This window comes from Pezoporus occidentalis, unplaced genomic scaffold (genome assembly GCF_034315485.1).
Source record: "Pezoporus occidentalis ecotype Australia unplaced genomic scaffold, CSIRO_AGI_Poc_V1 ctg16, whole genome shotgun sequence".
NCBI lineage: Eukaryota > Metazoa > Chordata > Aves > Psittaciformes > Psittacidae > Pezoporus > Pezoporus occidentalis.
The window spans coordinates 5989131-6009461 of NW_026913425.1; the positions used below are offsets into that span (position 1 = coordinate 5989131).

At 35.7% G+C, this 20331-nt stretch overlaps 1 protein-coding gene across 3 annotated transcripts in view; it reads right to left on the bottom strand.

Annotated features, from left to right (window-relative positions):
- FCHO2 (FCH and mu domain containing endocytic adaptor 2) overlaps positions 1-20331 on the bottom strand; it is an 85521-nt gene that overhangs the window by 50197 nt on the left and 14993 nt on the right. For all 3 annotated transcript variants that reach the window (XM_062612467.1, XM_062612469.1, XM_062612468.1), the window contains exons 4-8: positions 19945-20086; positions 19709-19861; positions 16421-16525; positions 10459-10557; positions 9337-9433 (exon numbers count right to left, since the gene is read on the bottom strand). In XM_062612467.1, coding sequence (XP_062468451.1) covers positions 9337-9433; positions 10459-10557; positions 16421-16525; positions 19709-19861; positions 19945-20086 — 596 coding nt within the window. The remainder of the gene's footprint in view (positions 1-9336; positions 9434-10458; positions 10558-16420; positions 16526-19708; positions 19862-19944; positions 20087-20331) is intronic.

The window sequence follows — 20331 nt, forward strand, 5'->3', positions numbered from 1 at the left end:
CAAGAGACACTGAACACATACCCAAGGCAACATTTCAACTTAGAAATCCAACTAGCTTACAGGCACCGAAATAGGAAAATAAATGCTGGAACTTTCAGCCACAATTTATGAAAGCATGGTATCTGTGAGAAGCAAAATTAATGTCAGCTAAGACATCAATCTGCAGAACACTACATTCCCCAACTCTTGTCATCCACATTTTTTTATCCTTTTCTACTCTTCTCCTGCTTTTCACATTATATATATTTATAAAAATATATATATTCACCCCATATTTCCTCTCTGGCTGCATAAACAACAGGATGTGAGCTGTGGCTAGTTTTGAACTATACACAGGTTAACTGACTGGATAACACATAGATACAAATACACACAGCTCTCTGCTGACTCTCCAAATTTATAATTGTTAAGACTGCTTTTTCCTTATATAGCATGACTAGGTTGGGTCCTTCTCTGACTCCTCATTTTTATCAAGTCTATCAATACGAGATATCATGAACCTACTAAATTCTAGGCCTCATCTTTAAAGACTGCTTCAAAGAACCACACCTCTGTAAATCACCTACTGTCCCTGTAATCCAAGATGGGTATGGATTCTTACTAAACTTAAGCCCATGAAATCATCAGAGGTTAAGGCATTTAATGGGACCGTTTCCTAAACAGAAAGAAGTGGATAATGCATTTTTCAATATTCGGACTTCTTTTTTTTTTCAGATAGGAAAGTCTTTTTCAGTAAGACAAAATCCTTTCCATGGGAACGTTTTCCTGCTTAGTAGTGCTTTTAAAGTGACTTTCCTACTTATTTGTACAGAAAATATATTTTGTGGGGGAAAGAAAGAAAAAGTATACATGCTTAACCATCTCTTCACCCCAGCTGTAAAATGGGAAGTATTAATCAGCTTGTAACAGTTTCCACACAGGTACCATCAATAAGCAAATAAAGTCAATGTGAACTTCTTCATGGTGCGCTTTTTCTGCAGCTTATGGCGAGTTTGAGACACTTCTTTGTGGGGGAAAAAAACTGAAACTACAGGAAAACATTGAGAGACGTGTTATTAAAGATTACTATAAAAATCTACCTTTCCTAGTTATGCCCAAAGAGCTACTTGGAGCCCAAAACAGGGTAGCTCTGACCTTGAAACATATCTCAGCATTTAAAGACACAAAATATGCATACTATTATCCAATATTGTCCATAAAATATGGATAATTTGCAAATCACTGCTTGCAAAGAGGAGAAACGCATGTGACAAGACCCCAACTTTCTACTCCTGTCTGTTCTTCCTGAACCAGGCTATCCAAAATTATGCAGAACTACACAATCCTCTGAAGGATTGTATCCACTATGATAGTGAAACAGAGAGGGACTTCCTGAAGCTAAATATCCAAGGCTGAGGAAGAAGTTTAATGACAGTAACAGCATTCCTTATACTGTTTATCTAGATATCCCCTTTCCCCTGAGAGAGCAAATCTTCAAAACAAAATTTCATTATTAAATAAATAATTAAAATTATAGACACTATCAAAAAAGATACAAACTTGAAATTTTATTGTTATGGCTAAACCTGGGCTTAGGTCTGCACAGCTAGCTGGATTAGCTAGTGCTTGGACACCTTCCTTTTTCCTACCCTCATACTACGCAGACAACAGGTCAAAGGGTACCCCACCGTATCTTACACTGCCAAAATGAAGACAAATTAATATCCATAATCTAAAAATGAATTACTGACACAGAAGGCCACCCAGGTGATCTGTAACAATTAGGACAATAATAAAAATGATAATGAAGACAAAGCAGAAGAGATTTTCAACTTCCTGTGAACCACTATGAACACACAAGGTCAAATACAAGCCAAGTGAGAAGTCGCTTTTAAATGCCAGAATAAATATTTGTGTTCAAGAGAGTATGGCGTAGAGACCTAGTTGACCAGACAGTCAATCCGACACAGAATTTTCCAGTGGTAGCTTGTGGTGGTATAGTGTAATATCATGTTGCTATCATTGTTTACTAAATTATGAATTAATTAGAAGCGGGATGCTGTGCAACACAACTTAGTGACCACTAATACTAGATAGACTATTATAAGTACAGTTTAGGCTTTATTTCAATTTTATTAGAAAAGTAGGTAACATAGGTGGTTTCGGGTTTTCTTTTAAGTCCAACTTTAGCTTCCTGTGTTTGCCTTTCTAAGGTACAGTTTTCCTCAAAAAGCTTGGGTTACAGGACTCAGGCCATTGCTCTTCTCTAACACTGCAGTCTACGACAAATAAACTACATGTACAGATGTTCATAAATAGGTTTCCAAACCCTTCAAAAAAATAAATGCCACACCCAGCACTGTTTCAAATCTTTTCCTTCAAACCAGAGTTCATTATTTACGCACATAAAAAGCTAGTAGCTTGAATCAAAGCAAGCTTCAATACTCTATGGCCCTTGTTTGGCATCTCAATCTCTGCAAAGGACTAATTTGTTTCTAAAATTTCTTAGGAGTTATTAATACAGTTATCTAAAACCTTTTTTAATTATTATTTTTTTAATTTATCCTGTTCATCTTGTATATTTCTGCATTAGACAGAAAACATGTAGTTTAACACAACACACTAACTAAATAGGAATATTAACATGGAATAAGACTGTGCACTTACAGTATTTGCATTAGCTTCCCAATTGCGGTGCAGTTCACTTTATTGCCTTCGTATTCACTTTGGAAAAAAACATAAGCAGTATGCTGCTAAATAGGCATTTAGGACTAAAATGCCCACATAAACAATTAGAACAGACCAGATAGTAAGTCATAAACTCACACCAAACTTTGCACTAAGCCCCCACCACTGCTAAACAGCAACATGAAACATTATTCTAATCGAATAATAACTCAGTTGAATTCACAGAATCAGAAATCAGCTGAATTAAAGCCTATGTAAAACTAATTTTTAAAATATTTACTAAATTGAAGCTTTCATGATTTATGATTCTGGTAATACTCAATGTCAGCAGCATTAATGAATTTGTAAATAATCCAGATTAAACTGCTTTGCTTGCCATTCAAATAGTAAACATCACGGTCAGTTTTGAAGCCTGTGAAAAGTCCACATTGCTAAATAACCGTTATTTTTTAAGACTTCAAAATACATGTGTTTGCTTCTCAGGAACTGAGCTCTTAAATGTATTCACTCAGAACAGACAAGGATCACTAGCACACTGACAAGGATGCCAGGGTATTTTTTTGTTACACGCTCCTTTGTGAGGTAGTGGACATCTTGACCCCAGAAACTACAGGCCTGTCAGCATGACCTCAGGGCTTGGGAAGGCCATGGAGCAGATCATCCTGAATGAGATCACACAGCAAGTGCAGGGAAAAAAAGAGATATCAGGATCAGTCAGCATGGGTTCATGAAGGGCTCGAACAATCTGATCTCATTCTATATGACAAGGTGACCCACCTGGTTGATGAAAGGCTGTGGACATTGTCTATCTGAACCTTATAATGCAATCGTAACTATCTCCCACAGCATACTCCTGGAGAAACTGGCTGGTCATGGCCTGGAAAGGCATGTACTTCTCTGAATTAAAAACTGGCAGCCAACCAGGCCAATGGCATCCTGGCCTGTATCAGAAATAATGTGTCCAGCAGGGACAGGGAAGTGATCACCCCCCTGTACTGGGCACAGGTAAGGCTGCACCTCAAATACTGTGTTCAGTTCTGGGTCCCTAACTACAGTGATATTCAGTCACTGGAGCAGGTTCAGAGAAAGCAATAAAGGTGGTGAAGGGTCTGGAGCACAAGTGTGATGAGGAACTGCTGAGGGAACTGGGTTTGTTTAGTCTATAGAAGAGAAGGCTCAGGGGAAACCATACTGCTCTCTACAACTACCTGAAAAGAAGATGGAGTGAGATGTGGGTCAGTCTCTTCTCTCAAGTAACAAGTGACAGGACAAGAGGTAACAGCCTCAAGCTGCACCACGGGAGGTTTAGACTGGATATTAGGAAGAATTTCTTCACAGAGAGGGTGCTCAGGCATTGGAACAGGCAGCCCAGGGAAGTGGTGGAGCCACCGTCCCTGGAAGTGTTCAAAAACTGTGTAGATGAGGCCCCCGGTGACATGGTTTAGTGGTGGTCTTGGCACTCCTGGGGTAGAGGTTGGACTTTGATGATCTTAAAGGTCTTTTCCAACTGAGTTGTTTCTATGATTATAGCTGTCCTAAGTCACTGATATACCTACTAACTCTAGACTGTTTGATGGTCTCGCCAGAAAGAATTTCAGAATGATTAAAGAAAAAAAAAGTCCTGAATTAATGTCTCCATTTGACACCCATGACCTTAAACTTTCTGATGGCTGGAGTTACCAGGAGCCTCGAGATAATTGTTTCGGTATGGGCAAAGAAATAGGTTTCAGCAGTTCCAAAAGCAACAGGCCAAACCGTTTTTTAACCAGCATTACTGCTTAATTAGTGACCAAATTACTAATTTCTGGATTTGGTGAAAGAAGAAACAGAGTAGGAATCTTACATCTGCCCTGTTCTGAATCTTGTTATCTGTGGACACACCATTTGCTTAAAAGGACTTACACTATTATTCCTAATATCTAAAAGGATAAAAGGAACAGCAGTCAAACACCTTACTATACGTGCAAGAGCCACTGATGGCTGATTGACAGCAATCACGGACAATAAATACTGTAAAGTAATGTTAATATTTAATCCAAAGAGCTGATGTATTGCAGTAACTAATTTTACAACATTTTAAAATATGCAAACTACTTCTAGTCCCTCCATAAAGTTCAGATTTGTTGGATAGTTAATGACAGGAGACAAGAAGTATTTTTACAGGCTTGTGTTTTCCACAGCTCAAATTCTAGACGTTTTTACTGGTAAACACAAGTTGTACGTGTCTGTCCTTTTTTGCCAGATTTCCACTGCCTACTAGTGTGTTGCAACTTCAAATCATGTTCTGGCTTATTCAGATTTGTGCTTGCTTGATCCATCTTCCACAAACCAATGAATTATTTTTAATTATAGTGAATAGATGACCCAGTGCCTCTCTCACACTGATTAATGGCACAGGATATATAATAACAGCCATCTGCAGATCACTGTTTTATTGGATGCCCAAGGAGCCAGTAAAGATTACGTCTTTTCATTTTTTTGTCTGCATTACAAAAAGTTTTGTTTTCTTCTTCACTAGATTTTTAAGAAAAACATGCAAAAACAAGAGAAACAACTTAATTACCAACAGCCACTAACACTGATACCAGAGCAAATTAATGAAACCAAATCATCTAGATTTGATTTTGTTACTGGGTTGCTTTTTCTTTTTTTTGGACAATGTATCACAGCTGAGTCTTATTTGGCCTTCAAGGTACTTTCTTGGTAAACTGTGTAGTGGGCAAAAACTAATACATGGACAAACACATACTGGAACAAACTAATTTTTAATAGATTATTAGAAGATTAAGTAAATATAGCTAGAACTTATTGATAAGTCATTAACCTTGAATAGACATCATTTCAGTTATTGATTTAACCTATGCTTTAAGTAGAAGAAAAGGACATTTTCTGCCATGCAATAAATGAATTTTCTGAGGAACAAGGAGCAATAGCCTATCACAAACAGAAAACTGATTCATCAGAAGTGGCCAACAAGTTTTGATGAACACTGCAGGATCATGTGAATCATAAAAGCATCTTCCACTGATGGTATCAAACCTGCTATTAGATCTAACAGCAGGAACATATCATAGAATGATATAACAGCCTGAGTTGGAAGGGATTTTTAAAAGTCATCTAGTTCCAATCCCTCCTACAATAAGCAAGGCCATGTTCAAGTAGATCAGGTTGCTGAGAGCCCTGTCCAGCCTATCTTGGATGTTTCCAGAGATGGGCACCCATAAGTTCTCTGGGAACCTCTTCCATCCAGTGTTTCACCACCCTCATTGTAACATATTTCTTACTAACACCTAACCTAAAACTATCTGCTTTCAGTTAAAACCATTGACCCTTGTTCTGTCACTATAAGCCCTGATAAAAAGTCTGTCCCCATCTTTCTTATATTTTTATCATACATATTTTATACTTTTATCTCTAAGTACTGAAAAGACATAATAAGGTCTTCCTGGAGCCTTCTCCAGGTGGAACAACCCCAGCTCTCTCAGCCTGCCTTCACAGGAGAAGTGCTCCAGCCCTCTGATCATCCTTCATGACCTCCTCTGGACCTGCTCCAACAGGTCCATGTCCTTCCTATGCTGGGGCCCTACAGCTAAATGCAGCACTCCAAGTGGGCTCTCACCAGAGCAGAGCAGAGGGGCAGAATCACCTCCTTCGACCTGCTGGTCACTCTGTCTTTGGAGTGAGGATGTGGTTTTCTGGGCTACAATCACACACTGCTGGCTCATGTTCACCAACCCAGGTGCACTTGGTCTTGCTGAACCTCACAAGGTTTGCAGAGGCCCACTTCTCAAGCTTGTTCAGGTCCCTCTGGGTTTTAGAAACTGTTCAGAGCACACTAAATTCTGACCTGAAGCTTCATTGCTTATTGCAAGTCCTGCCAGCTCTCTTTCTGTTTTTCATTATTTTATAGTGATTTTTTTTTTTATTATTTGTTTTTTTTAGATCAGTTAAAATACCTGCAAGTGGACATGGCTGTATTAATTACACTGAATGGAAGAAACAAATAATGAATACAATTTCTTCAAATACTGTATTACTAAAAATTATAAACTAAAAGCTAAACTAAAATTTAAATAAATATTTAAAATAAATTCAGTAAGAAGCAGGTGATACAGCTGACCAGGTAAGTTATTTAGGTAGCAGTTAAAAACCAGCCATTTAAAAGAAATCCACAGGTCAATTTAAAAGTCTCACAAAGCATTATGGCTTGAAAGAAATGTTGCCTGTATTAGCCAAACCAGCCTTATAACTCTAGAAGTCCCTATATGTTATGATTACAGGTGACAGAAATTAGCCGCCAGAGGGAGCCCACGTAATCTAGTCCAAAGGACACCAATGTACAAAGGGAAAATTTAGATATGCAGGTCAAAGTTTAACAAAATAATTGCCTATATCTAGAAAACTTTACTGAAACTTTTTATAGTACACACAATAAAACAGCCCTCTTCAGTACTTCATTTCAGATTAATTCTTATTTTTATAGATATAAGAAAAAGCAAGTGAACTCTGCTATGAAGAACTACAACTAAAGCTAGAATATACTGAAGTAAATCAACATACTTTGTTATGCATTACCTTTTTAGTTTACTTTGTTCTCAAAATTCAGTATTTCAGAAAGCAGCCTATCATCTATCTTGGTATAGTAGCCCATAAACAGTATGGGAGAAGGCCTACATAGTCCTAAGGGATTTTTATGCATTTTCTTCAAACAGATTTAGGACTGGAATCTTAAGCAACAGTTAAGTATGTAAGACATCTTTTCTACATTTGTTTTGTATGCCAAGTCAGTATAATTTTTACATTGAATATTTAGATTTATCTGAGAAGGCATCTCTTTCTCCAGTCTAATTAACAATTATATCATGCACAAGAACTTCCAACATTTGGTGCACAAGTTACCTTTCCATTAAGAACAATCCTCAAAGGCAGAATATTTTTAATCAAGAAAAAGCAGACCTTATGACACTGAATGCTTCCACTTCATTCTTAGATGGCTGATACCTCACTTTGACTTCCAAATCTTTGTAACTGTCAAAGCTGCATGATTATAACTTGATACACAAATATAATAGAAACAGTAACCATAATTAACATCACTGGCAGTTGGTGTTTCTAGTCTTTGACACTTCACAACTTCTTGTGAATTTGTATTCTTATACTGCTGAATTTGCATGTGCTTTCCCTCTGCACCGTGACTGCTTTAGAAAGTTGGTATCAATAAAATAATTTAACACTGAAAATTCAGAATGCATACATCTCCAGACTAAACATGCTATCTTTCCTTAGAATACTTTGCTTATAAAAGGAAGAAATGTAATTTGCCAAAACTTTTATTTGGCCCCAGAGAATACAAATGCCTTTCGAAGAACTCCTTAAAACAGCAAGTACAGACCATGTATAACTTCTCCCATTAAAAAGTGAAGTATTAACCTTTCGTGCTATTATTGGGTTTTCTAGCAAAAAACACCTACCGTCACAACATGGATGACTTGAAGTACAGAGTGCTCTAGCATACATTAAGAAGTGTCTTTGTAACCCAGGTAATCAGAATCGTAAATGCAAGATGGAGATCCCTAGTGACTGACAGCGCACGATAGCTAGTCTAAACACAGGTAAAACCACTAAATTTCCAGATTTCAGACTCATGTAACTTCAATCTGTTAAGTTCATACTTTTTCTTCGTTTATTGAAAAATTGCAAAATATGCAGGAAAGATTTGAAAATTGTTCCATATACTGTCTGATCTCAGCCCACATGGATACCAGCATTGGGGGAATCACAGAGAGAATATGAAACAATGTTATATTAAAAACACCTAACAGATACCTAATAGTAATATTTAATAATTTAATACAAATTCTTAAGATCTACTGTGTTATGCACATCCTTGGTCTCAAAAAGACATTTGTGTTTCTATACTGGAGGAGAGAGATGCTAGTCAGGACTCTCAGCGCTGAAGAAAACAGAAAACAATACTACTGAATTCCTGTATTCATACACCTAGCGACTGCGTATTCATGCCCAAATACTAAACACTTCATTCTTCCTATAATGGTAGAAAAACAGTACTGTGAGATGTTTTTTTTAAGGAAGTCCTATACACCACACCCAACAAACAGTAAATTCAGAAAGCACTAGTCAGTTTGCTGCTTAGTGAAGAAACAATCTATATACAATTTATTCAAATGGACAGTTTTGTAAACTAATCAAATAAACTGATGCAACTCTTACAAAAGTTTGATAAGCAGCTTTATAGACATCTGCTCTGAATATAAATTTTTTTATAAATCTATATTTGAGTTCTGAAATATAATTTATGCAGAAACACACAGAAAACAACACATAGTTTGTGCAAGGAACTTCGTTTCTTGACAAATTTCACTGACGTACTAAGGAACAACATAGTTGAAAAGTTTCCTTGAAGATCTACGTAGAGGAACTAAAAAAATGCCATGCTTTATGAACACAAATACTACACATACAATTTCAAATTCTCAGAATTCACTAGTTTTGATATAAAATTATTCATAGAACTTGATAACACATGATTTTGTCTAAGTACCTTAAAAATACAGCACACTAACAAACAGGGGTTTAACCTTTTATTAAGAGTGGAAACCTAAAGTTTTAAAATTAACATTTCCTACTCTGTTACTTTTAATCTCTTACCAGGTCTTTCCTTGCCAGTTCCTTTTGACTCAGCAAATTTCTGGATCAAACTCTCAACTGTAGTATTTGTCATGTTAATGATAAACTCTTCATGCACCTTCAGAAAAACCACACCACACACAAAAGGAATTTAAAAAACAGTAATTGAAGGAATGTAAGTAAGAAGTAGTTTTCTCTAGAGCTGGAGTTCAAAATACTTGCCTCTAAAATATATTACAGAGCTTCGAGAAATGAACAGGCATTTCAGTATTAGCAAGTGTTTGTACAATGCAGATACAAATTAAGAATGAAAGAATAGAGTTTGATGAAGGGTCTAGAATTTACTTCCGTTTCCTCCATCTAAAATGACTTGTGTGCATAACTTTCTGAATTTGTCAGCAGCATGACCCATTACAATGTCAGCAAGACAAGTAGTCTCCTAAGCCAGTACAAGTTAAGGGCGTGAACTCCTACTACTGTATTATCACAACTCCCACCTGCTCGAGTGAAACCATTACTGTTGTAACGTTTTTGGTATGACAAAGGAACAACCACCTACTCTTAAGAAGCTTTTCCAACAACACTATATGTATACGCTTTAGAAATAAATAGTATGACCCTTGTGACCACTATTCACTAGCAGAAAACCTCTAAACTGAAAAATATAGTGACTCTAACAGCATGCAAATAAAAACTCCATTTCAAAAAATCCAAAAATTAAGAATTATTTCTAAGGATTATTAATTAAACCAACTAAAGAAATAACAAAATCTTCCATTACTGACAAAAACCTGGAAACTTCAGACTGATAGTTTCAGGTTTTAAACAAAGAATAGCACAATTATGTGTGAAATGAGTGCTAATATAATACCTAGAGAACAGAAATTTGAAAGATCCTAAAAATTCTTCATATTGTCAAAATATTTTGTTCTGTTGAGACTAAAGTTTTTTAGGCTTATTCTGTAAATTTTGTGATGCTAAACTTATAAATGCAATGGGAAGCCATACAAATTTGAGCTTATATTCAATTTACCATCATTTGAAAGCAGTGACCTTGTAATTACTATAAACACAGTAAGAAATCTTCCACTTAATAGTTAAAAAAAATATATAGCATAAAAAAAAACCCAAAAAACATTTTACCTCTCCTATTTGTAAATGAACTTCTTTTATGGTGTTTGACAATGATTCTATAATCTCTTTCATACGAAGAAGATGTGTTTCCTCAATGTCTTGAAATTTCTGTAAACAAATACAAGAAACTGTAATGAAATCATACTGAAAAGATTTCTTGAAAGACTAAACCTTAAATTTTAATAAGTACACATAATTAACAATTACATAATTAAGGAAAAAAACAAAACCAAACCAACCAAACTAAAAAACCTCAAAACAAGCAAAAATACCCTCCCACCCCCCAAAAACCCACCCATTTATTTTCTTGTTTGCTTGCTTGCTTGGTTTTGTTTTGGGTAATTACAATGTTAATGAAAGAAAGGTGCAGAATTCAGTTATGAAATAATGTACATTAAATTACAATATATTCTTTTAGAATCACTACAAATTTTTTTACTTGCTCTTTAAATTTTTATATATCTTCAGTATTTCTACCAAATAGTGTTAGAAAGTGTTAAAAAAAAAACAAACCAAACCCTCTTTTCTCCATTACTGAAGCTTCGTTTTTCCATCTAAACCCAGAAATCTTATTTCTTAATCTGTTTTGCACTTCCTTCTTAGCACTCTCTCCTTCTGGTCAAAATATACACATGCTTTCTCTTTTTCTAGCTAAACCTATATCCTTTGATTCTTCAATCATGATTAATTTCTTTGATCTTTAAACTCACTGCATATAATCTTTCAGGTTTGCTCCATTTTACACTTCCAGGTAACAGCCATTTTAAAAGCACTTCCAATGTTTTTAATGACCCTTCCCTAGCCAGAGATCAGAATGTTCCACCCTCCCCAACAATCAACCATAATTGTCTTGAAATATTTGTTCACTCCTGCTCTTACTTCTCTTCCTATTTCTGTAACTGTCCTTTCAAGTGTGTCCAAACTTTAGAGCACCACTTAATCCTCTCTTCAATTTGTACAAGGTTCTCTGAAGATCATACCTTCACATTTCACACCTCCTGCTACTCTGATTCCCAAAAACATCTCCATACAGACAAGTATCTAACCTCTAAAAATCTCAGTTTTTCTTTTGCCATATTGATATAACTCTGCAGCCATCAATCAGATTTTACTTTTTTTTTTCCAGCAGCCTTACTCTTTAATAACAAAGGATATGGTCATCCTCCGTAGCGTACTCTATGACATTACTTCTTGTATTCGTTGCCTTATTATATAAACTGCATTATCTGCTTTCAAAACTATCTATGTTCCATCTCTACAGTCACTTGCTATCAGGGTGTCAACACACGTGCACAATGTGTCCTTCCAATGTGTGCCTTTTTCCACTACCTGATTTTAACCTAAACACAAAGTCAACTTTTGAAATTATGCCAATGTTTCCCTCATGTTTGGTTTGAGATCCCCGTAAAACTCCGCAAAACAGAGGTACCAGTCTCCTTTAAACTCTGCTCTACAATGACTATCAAAAAGTTTGCCATTTAGAGACTTTTTTTTTTTTTTTTAACTCAGTGGAAAGCATTCCCGTCCTCCAATTGTTTCCTTGTTTTTTTATTGTTTTATACTTAAGATGTGAAGCCTTTGAAGTAGAGCTCTCTTGGCCTTGTACAGTACATAATACAAAGAGGTTCTGATCAAAGAATAAAGCTAGGTACTATGATACAACCACATAGTTCATATCACAGACATAATCATTAACCAACTTGTTTACTTTCCCTTTTGAAAGATCAGTCCATTTTTAAAAGATTTACTGAAATGAATCTGTAATGTTAATGACCCAACAATTGCAAGCCACTTTTTAGCATTTTAAGCTAAAATAATGATGAAAAATCACTAGACAGGATCATTAGCTGTCCAACTTGGTATACAGAGTTTAAGAAAAACATTACTCCTTTTTATAAACATGTATTTTCCTGTAAGTTTTAATTTTTTTTTTTAAATGAACTATTATTCATTCCTGAACATTATTTATATGCAGGCTGCTCAAACGCAAAATCAACACAACTCTACTCAGTTCTAACTTTGAAATAATAATTTAGCACTTTCAGCTATTTCATGGGTTCCAATAATTGACTGTGCTGTGCAGTCAAAAATAATAATTAAAAAAAAAAGCTTCTCACAAGGTAAAAATCTGGCAAATAAGACATCATGTTGTACTATGAAATCCTATGCAATTGCTAAAAAACCGACAGCTTTACTCAGAAAAATCAATGAGGAATTTCTATTAAATCCCATTTCTAAACAACAGCGAACTGTATTTTCCTGCTTCTTTAATCAAAATGAAACCTTCCGTGTTTATCACAGCAAAAACCGTAACTTGCAATTCAAGATTAGAAAGACTCTATGTTTTAAAATTCAGCCTCTCAAAGTCATGTATCACAAGTCACTTTGATAACTGCAGGTAAAATGACAAAAGAGGAAAAACAGGTAAAAAAACCTCAGTGGAGTCTGACTAAGAAAAAAGTACAGCTAAGTGAGTACGTTACTCACGTTACTACATTAGTAATGTAGGTAATTACATTATTACATTAGTACCTTGAATACCACAGCAATTAAAAATGTTTATCCTCAGAAAAATAGTATGCAAACAGTATAAAATATATTTAAGCTAAGACAACTGATTTTGCACTGAAACAGTTGAGAATGCTTACACTCCCCATTGACTGTTTTCCAAATGAATATATTTCAAGTGAAATGTACTCTAAATTAAGATAATACAGGGTGTGCTTCATACAAAAGTAGGCTTCCACATATTCGTACATGTTATTTTTCCTATCAGGTCATCTTTAAAGTAGGTCTTCTGCACCCAAATTGTAGATGCAGCTACACTACTACACTAAAAACAAATTTCCAAAATATGACATACTGGCAGAATGGCAGTATTTCTAGAGTGGTCACGTGTGGAGAATTTCCAGGTGTCTATTATCACATAAGGTAAAAATTTAAATATTAATCAAAAAGGTAGTTGCAATTAAGAAACCAAGGACATTTAAACAAGTGTGGTTTGTGGTGAGAGGTAACTTTGTACCGTTTTTGTATTGGGGAAAAAAACCTGAATGAACCAAATGATCCTAAATCTCCAGCCCTCCCACCCCCAAACACAGAAATACAAAGCAGCCCAAACTCATGGTGAGATTTTCCCATCTGTAACATCCCTTATAGCAAAAATGTGTGGTGGAAGGTTTTTTTGTTCCCCCACCTCTCTACATCTCAGCCTGGTTTAGACATGCAATACCTACCCAATAATACAAATAAAGATTAACAAAGAGCATCTTCATATTCTGTCTCTAAATACAAAAATAAGCTGTCAGTTTTCTCATTCTTTTGTTGTAGTGGATTATTTAAATGGATTTTTTTTAGTACATGATGAAAAGCCCAACAAATTTGCTCGCTGAAAGCCCTTACATTTTTCTTCACTAATTCACTGATGATAAAATCCATTTCATGTTTACCTTCTGTCAATTTTAAAGAACTCGTTTTCATTATTCACAACACTTTTGCTCACTGGGGACAAGTTTTTAATGCAGTTTAGCAAAGCCGGCTTATTGAAGTCATACTTAAGCTTTTTCTTATTGTTTCAGAGAGTAACAAGACAATTACTATAAACATAGTCTCTTTCTTGTAAGGTAAGGAATGGGCAGCATGAAGTTTTTGTGAGACTAAATAAAGATTTAAATCAACCTGCCCGAACTTGCTGTGCAGTGGATTAAAAGCATTCACAAGATCTGTTTTGGTGGGGGGTTCAGTAACTTCCAAAGCAAGCTAAATAACAAACAGGGTATGAACTTCTTGATCCAGAAAAGCCACATTTGCATACGATTTGAGACAAATAAATGGAACAGTTCGGTATTTTTTTCCGGTATTACTTGATTGTTTTGTAGCAGAAGGTGAGGTCTACAGCAAAAAGTCAGGGCGCATTGCAATTTATACAAAACCACACAAAAATGGAGTTACTGGAATGCTTACTAAGGAAATATAATAATTACATTAACAGGAACAGTATAAAAAAGTTACCATTTTGAGTAGCAGCAGTATGTGTCCCATGCCTGTCTCCCCAGGAGTAATGGTACACTTCAATGATTCTTTTGTTACCCTTTTATTATACTTGTTTCCAAGAACTGTATTAAGATACATACTAGTTTAAAGTTTAAAAAGGTTGCCTAGTCCCAAAATTCTCAAACGATTGTAATCACGCATACCAATTCCGATCCTTATCCCACTCAAATTGCCTGGGGATAACTGATATGCAAATATTTTAAGTTACAGTAAGAGACATACAATGCTAAGGCAACAGATGTAAATGTGTATGGTGGACATACATGCAAGTGAGCCCAGGCCAGTGTCGCATGTTAAACCAGTTTAAACTAGCTTGGTACCACGCTGACTGCCTTTGTGCCAGCAAAAATGCTTATGTGATCTCTTAACAAACCAGCCTGTAGGTCTCTTCTGGTTTAAAGTTTTAGCTGGATTAGTTCTACAACGTACTCCTTGCACAATTACTTGACAAAGGAAGAAGCATGTACTTCTCCATCTCTGATGTGTGAAGCTGTGTTTTCAACATATGTTTCAAGTTAGCTTGCTGCCAAAATTATCAGTTGTCCTATTTCCACGTGTCCTGGGTTCAGCTGAGAAGTACAACAGGCCAGGGGTACAGACCAGTACCCATGAATTTTCTTGTTGAAAGAAAGGAGAGAAACATAATGTACATAATCAAATTTAACTCAGTATAAAGCATCGGGAGCACAGCTTCTTCAACGAGAACCAAGTCAGGATGTGCACAAAAACATGCTTTTTGCAACTGTTCATGGAAAGGTTGTCAAGACTCCTAAAGTAACAGTTGTGTTACAATCAGAATTCTGCAGTAGAGCACTTCTTTGTTGCAAATGCCTGGACTGGGCAGTGGGAGGGAAAAGTTCTGGTATGTGATATATGTGGTATCCTTTCTCTAACAGCTGTGTTGAGTATCTATTTGGAGATTAACTAGATCAAATTCTAATGAAGGTCTCAAAGTAACAAAGTAGTTTACAGTGGAGGACAGGCAAGCTTTTTACATGTCAGCCTACACATCTCCAAGCTGTGAAATCTCAGTTTCTAAGGAGTTACCGAAAACCCTAACACTTTCCCACTTAAATGTTAAAAACATGAGTATGAATGAATCTCCCCAATAATTCCATCTCCACCTGAAAATTAATCTTCGACACTAATGGAAAGATCAAAAGAATGTTCAGACAAAAAGAAAGTTCCTACCTTGTAAAAGCTTTACTAAACCAAGAACTAAAAATAAATATGCCAAACAGTTCTCAACTATTACTACTAAAAACAGAAATGATAAAGTTTCCTTTTTGAAATCTGGAGTAGTGGTAAAAAGTCTGTTATCAACAGATTTGAAAAAGAAACTTTACAACATAACAAGAAGCAGCATATGCAATGATACAGAGAACTTGGTATCCTCTGGAACACAGACTAAAAGTCTTCAAAAAGCCAAACAAACCCCAGAAATTTGAACAGATGCAGGTGCTTTTCACAATCTCAAGTAAACCCAAGGAAGACATTCTAACAAGCTGTAACTGAAGTGTTTTGCTGGAAGGACACTAAGAAATCCATGATGGATCCCAATATTAGAACACTTACAAATAAGTGATACAAGACTTCCCACATAATCACGTATGCAGGTGCATCAATGCACCTACAATACTTCCAGAAGTTCACTTTGTTGTCTTCCTAAAAATTTCTTAAAAAAAAAAAAAAAATTAAAATCTAAGTATTCAATTGTGTCATTCAAGGAGAGTGCCATCACAACATACACAGTCAATGTTTACCTTCAAATGTATTACTTCTAATGTTATTGTTCATATTGGTTTCCAAAGGAGATCATTCTATCTTGAATCAATTTTTCAAAAGCTTTGATATCAAGGGTTCAGACATAAAATAGCATCTGTTATTTTAAAAGTAACTCATTTGACATAGCACTTACCTGTGCAGTTTCTGTCATTTTTTGTTCAAAATCAGATTTAAACGCAGCATATTTCTCCACATACAGTTTATAGGTATCTGTAGCTTTTTTTGATTTAACTGCTGCCTGCAGATCAGTGCAAAAAAAGTATCAAATGTCACACATATAATCTGATCCAAGGTTTTTAAAGACACCATTAAAAGAAAGCCTAGGGTGATCTACAAGGGGCATATTAAAACAGTGAAATGTTGTAACAAAATTTCACCACCAAATAACTCAGATTCAAGCCATTATAGATTTCTATTCAAGCTATACATAAACCACATAAAATGGTAACAAGGCACCTACCTGATTTAAATCACCTCCCCTTATCAGAAATAATGAATTTATAGTATACTTATTTTGAAATCAAAACTGTACTGCTGACGTTAACTAACTAGTTCTTTTCAAGTATTTAGATCTGCAACAGAAAACAGGAAGAAAGCCAAACCAGAATACAGAGCAGAGTTATTTGTGGAATTCTGAGAGAGTCAGTGGTTAAAAAAAAAAAAAAAATAAAAAATCAGGAAGGCACAGTTCTCTTAAAAATACACCCAGAATAACAGAGCCTGAAAGTGCTTCACTGTTTGAAGAATATGGATCCTTCAGGCATTAAAAAAGGAGAGCATGACAGGTTGTATTACTCCCATCAGTTACTTTTCCTGAATTTTACTTCATGATTCTCACTCTTGCGCATTCACACAAGGGAATTACTAAGAAGAAAATGGTCATAATTAGTTTCCCAAATGCCATTTAGTATGCTGAAATTACAAGGCGTTCTCTGAACACCTGCTTTTTTAAAAAAATAATTAAAATAATTGAATCTGTTTTACAATAAAATGATTCCAACCTTAAACATTAAAAAGGAAGGAAATGACCAGTTAAAAGACTTCAAAAGTAAGTTTCTTCATAAACCATTACTTAACCCCAAGTGCATGGATTTTGAAAAAAAAAACAAACAACAAAAAAACAACAAAAAATTCTGTCTCTTATAATGTTTAAGATAAGCAAAATGTGAGTGTTATGTTCTGAAGAGCATCTACAAAAAACAACTACACAGCAGACCAGACAAAATGATGAAACACATGAACATTGTATGATTAACTACTAATCTCTTCTGAAAACAGGATGTGTTTATTCTCAATTGGATGCAGCAATTGCTAGAACTCTAGCAATTCACTGTAAGAGAACATAAGGATCAGTCAACAATTTTTTGTCAAGTCACTATAAATAGAGAAGTTCACATGTAAAAGAACAACAGGAAATTATTACAGGTTAACACTACCTTTCCGTTGCAATGAAAATTGCAAGGACTCAGATACCTCCTCAGATTCTTCAATGAAGTATTTCACTACATATTTCGCCTTATGATTAGCTCTTAGCATATTGGTGCAGATTCCCTGCTTTCTGATAATTATTGTGATTTTGATAAAAAAAATTAACAAATCTATTCTCTGCCAAAGTTACAATAAATGAATACAAACTTTGCCACCACATTTCTGAAATTACAAGTGTAAATCTGGATTGAAAGATTCAGATTGAAAGAGGTGACGGTCATGGTTACTTGCTCCCGCTGGAAGCATTGGTCAAGTACTTTCAGAGCATTCAAATACGGACTAATCGTTCAAACTAGGGAAGACATCATATAGAAAAAAATGGCCTTCACCCACCAGTGCTTCCTCTTTCTCCCTTCTCACACAGACATCAGACTGAAACTTTTTTTTTATCCAGCTGAATAAGGATAATGTTAGATCTTGATAACATGCCTGCCATCAAGTCAACTTTTCCTACTGAAAACTTTCATTCTATTTACAAGAATTCAGAAAAATTATACTTCGAACATACTGGCAGGAAAACTTCCGCCAACCCACATATTTCTGATTCATGTCTAGAATCCAACATTGACTGTCATTGGAGACAGAAGCTAGAAAAAAAATAATCTAGCTTTACATCAAAAATAAAACAATCGGAACATGGTCAACAAGATCACTTTTTTTATCAGTGAAGACAATAAACAGCTCTATCTGGTCCTTCAAGATAGGATTATAAAAGGCACCAAGATCATTCTCACATGAACAGAGTCCTACGAAAATCATGTAATTGAAATGGGAACAGGCAGAGGCACCAAGATTTAAAATGAGAAGACACAGAGACAGGGAAGCATGACCTATTTCCTCTACTAGTCTCCTGGAAACAGGAAAGGTCAAGGGAAGTGATCCTTCCCTTCTACTCTGCACTGGTGAGGCCACACCTGGAGTATTGTGTCCAGTTCTGGGTGGTCCATTGCAAGAATGGCATGGACATACTTGAGAATGTTCAGTAAAAGACCACTAAGATGATAAAGAGGCTAGAGCACCCCTCCTATGAAGAAGGCTGAGAGAGCTGGAACTGTTCAGACTGGAGAAGGGAAGGCTTACAGGGGATCTTATCAGTAGTACAAAGAACTGACACGAGGGTACATAGAAGACAGAGACTGGCTTTTTTCAGTGACAGGACCAGAGGCAATGGGCACAAACAGAAACACAGAAGGTTCCCTCTGATCATCAGGAAACATTTTTTTCCTGCGAGGGTGAGTGAGCAATGGAATAGGTTGCCCAGAGGGGTGGTAAACTCTCCATTCTTGAAGACACTCAAAAGTCATCTGGATGTGGGCAACTGGCTGTAGGTGGCCCTGCTTGAGCAGCCGGGTTGGACCAGAGGTGCCTTCCAACCTCGAACAATTTTGTGATTCTGTGAATAGATCAAATTCCCTGATAAGCCAGCACAGCACTAAATACAACAGTAAGATACTCATCCTTAGGTTTCTAGTCCATGAAATTGGAATCTTTTAAATTAGCACCGGAAGCAATGTTAATTTGGTTTTCTTCTTAATGGGACAGACTTCAGATACTGTATAATTAGCTACTATGTCTCACTGAAGGGAGAACATCCCTCTACTCTTTAATTCAATAAGAAGAGGACTGAGTACTTCCATATTTACCCAAGGAAATTTATCCAAAACCATAACAGATGCTGAAACAATTATACACAACTTCTGTAAAAGCCAATAAACAAAATTACCATATGATGCAGGTATATACAAAATAATTAAAACTGCAGCGCAGTTTGAACAGATAAGGAACTGTGAAAAAAACAAAACATCATGCACATTATAAAATAGCCACAACTACCACTTTTAACTATTTTCAGCCCTCTGTGAGCTAATATGAGGTAGTGAATGTGTTACTGATTGACAACACAATGAATTAAATTAAGATGCCACAGCACTACCTTATCAACTTCTCTCTGTGTTGCTCCTTCCTTTTTCAAACGTTCATGTTCAACACACTTGGCATTGTAGTTCTCCTTTGATTTCTGTAAGGCCTGAGTGATACTTTGAATATTTTGCACTGCTTCCAGTGTTCCTGAAACGTCTTCTTTAGTCTGCCAAATATCACATGGTCGTCAAAATCAAACCATTTTAACATTAACAAGTCATTGGACATGCATAAGAAAAAACTAATAACCTTTTTATAAGCTTTGATTTGTTCATCACCGTATTTGTGAACTTCTTTTATTAGCTCTTGTAATCTCCGCACAAGATCCAAGTGGCAGCTTGCTAGTTTTTCTGTTGAAGTTTTGAAAACATCCCAAACCGGTGCAAATGTCCTAGATTGAAAAAATATGAAATATATTTTTTTAATAGTGGTAAAGTATAATTGATAAGTTTCCACAAGTTCACTTCTGTTCCTAAACCAGAAATAAACAAAACCCCTAACAACTGCTATAAAACCTTATTTCATGTTTCAGATGTACTTAGAATCTTATCTACTGATTTTTTCCATGTTTAAAACTTTAAAGCACTGATGTTCAAACTAACATCAGTGATACTGATAGATAACCTCTGAAGAGCA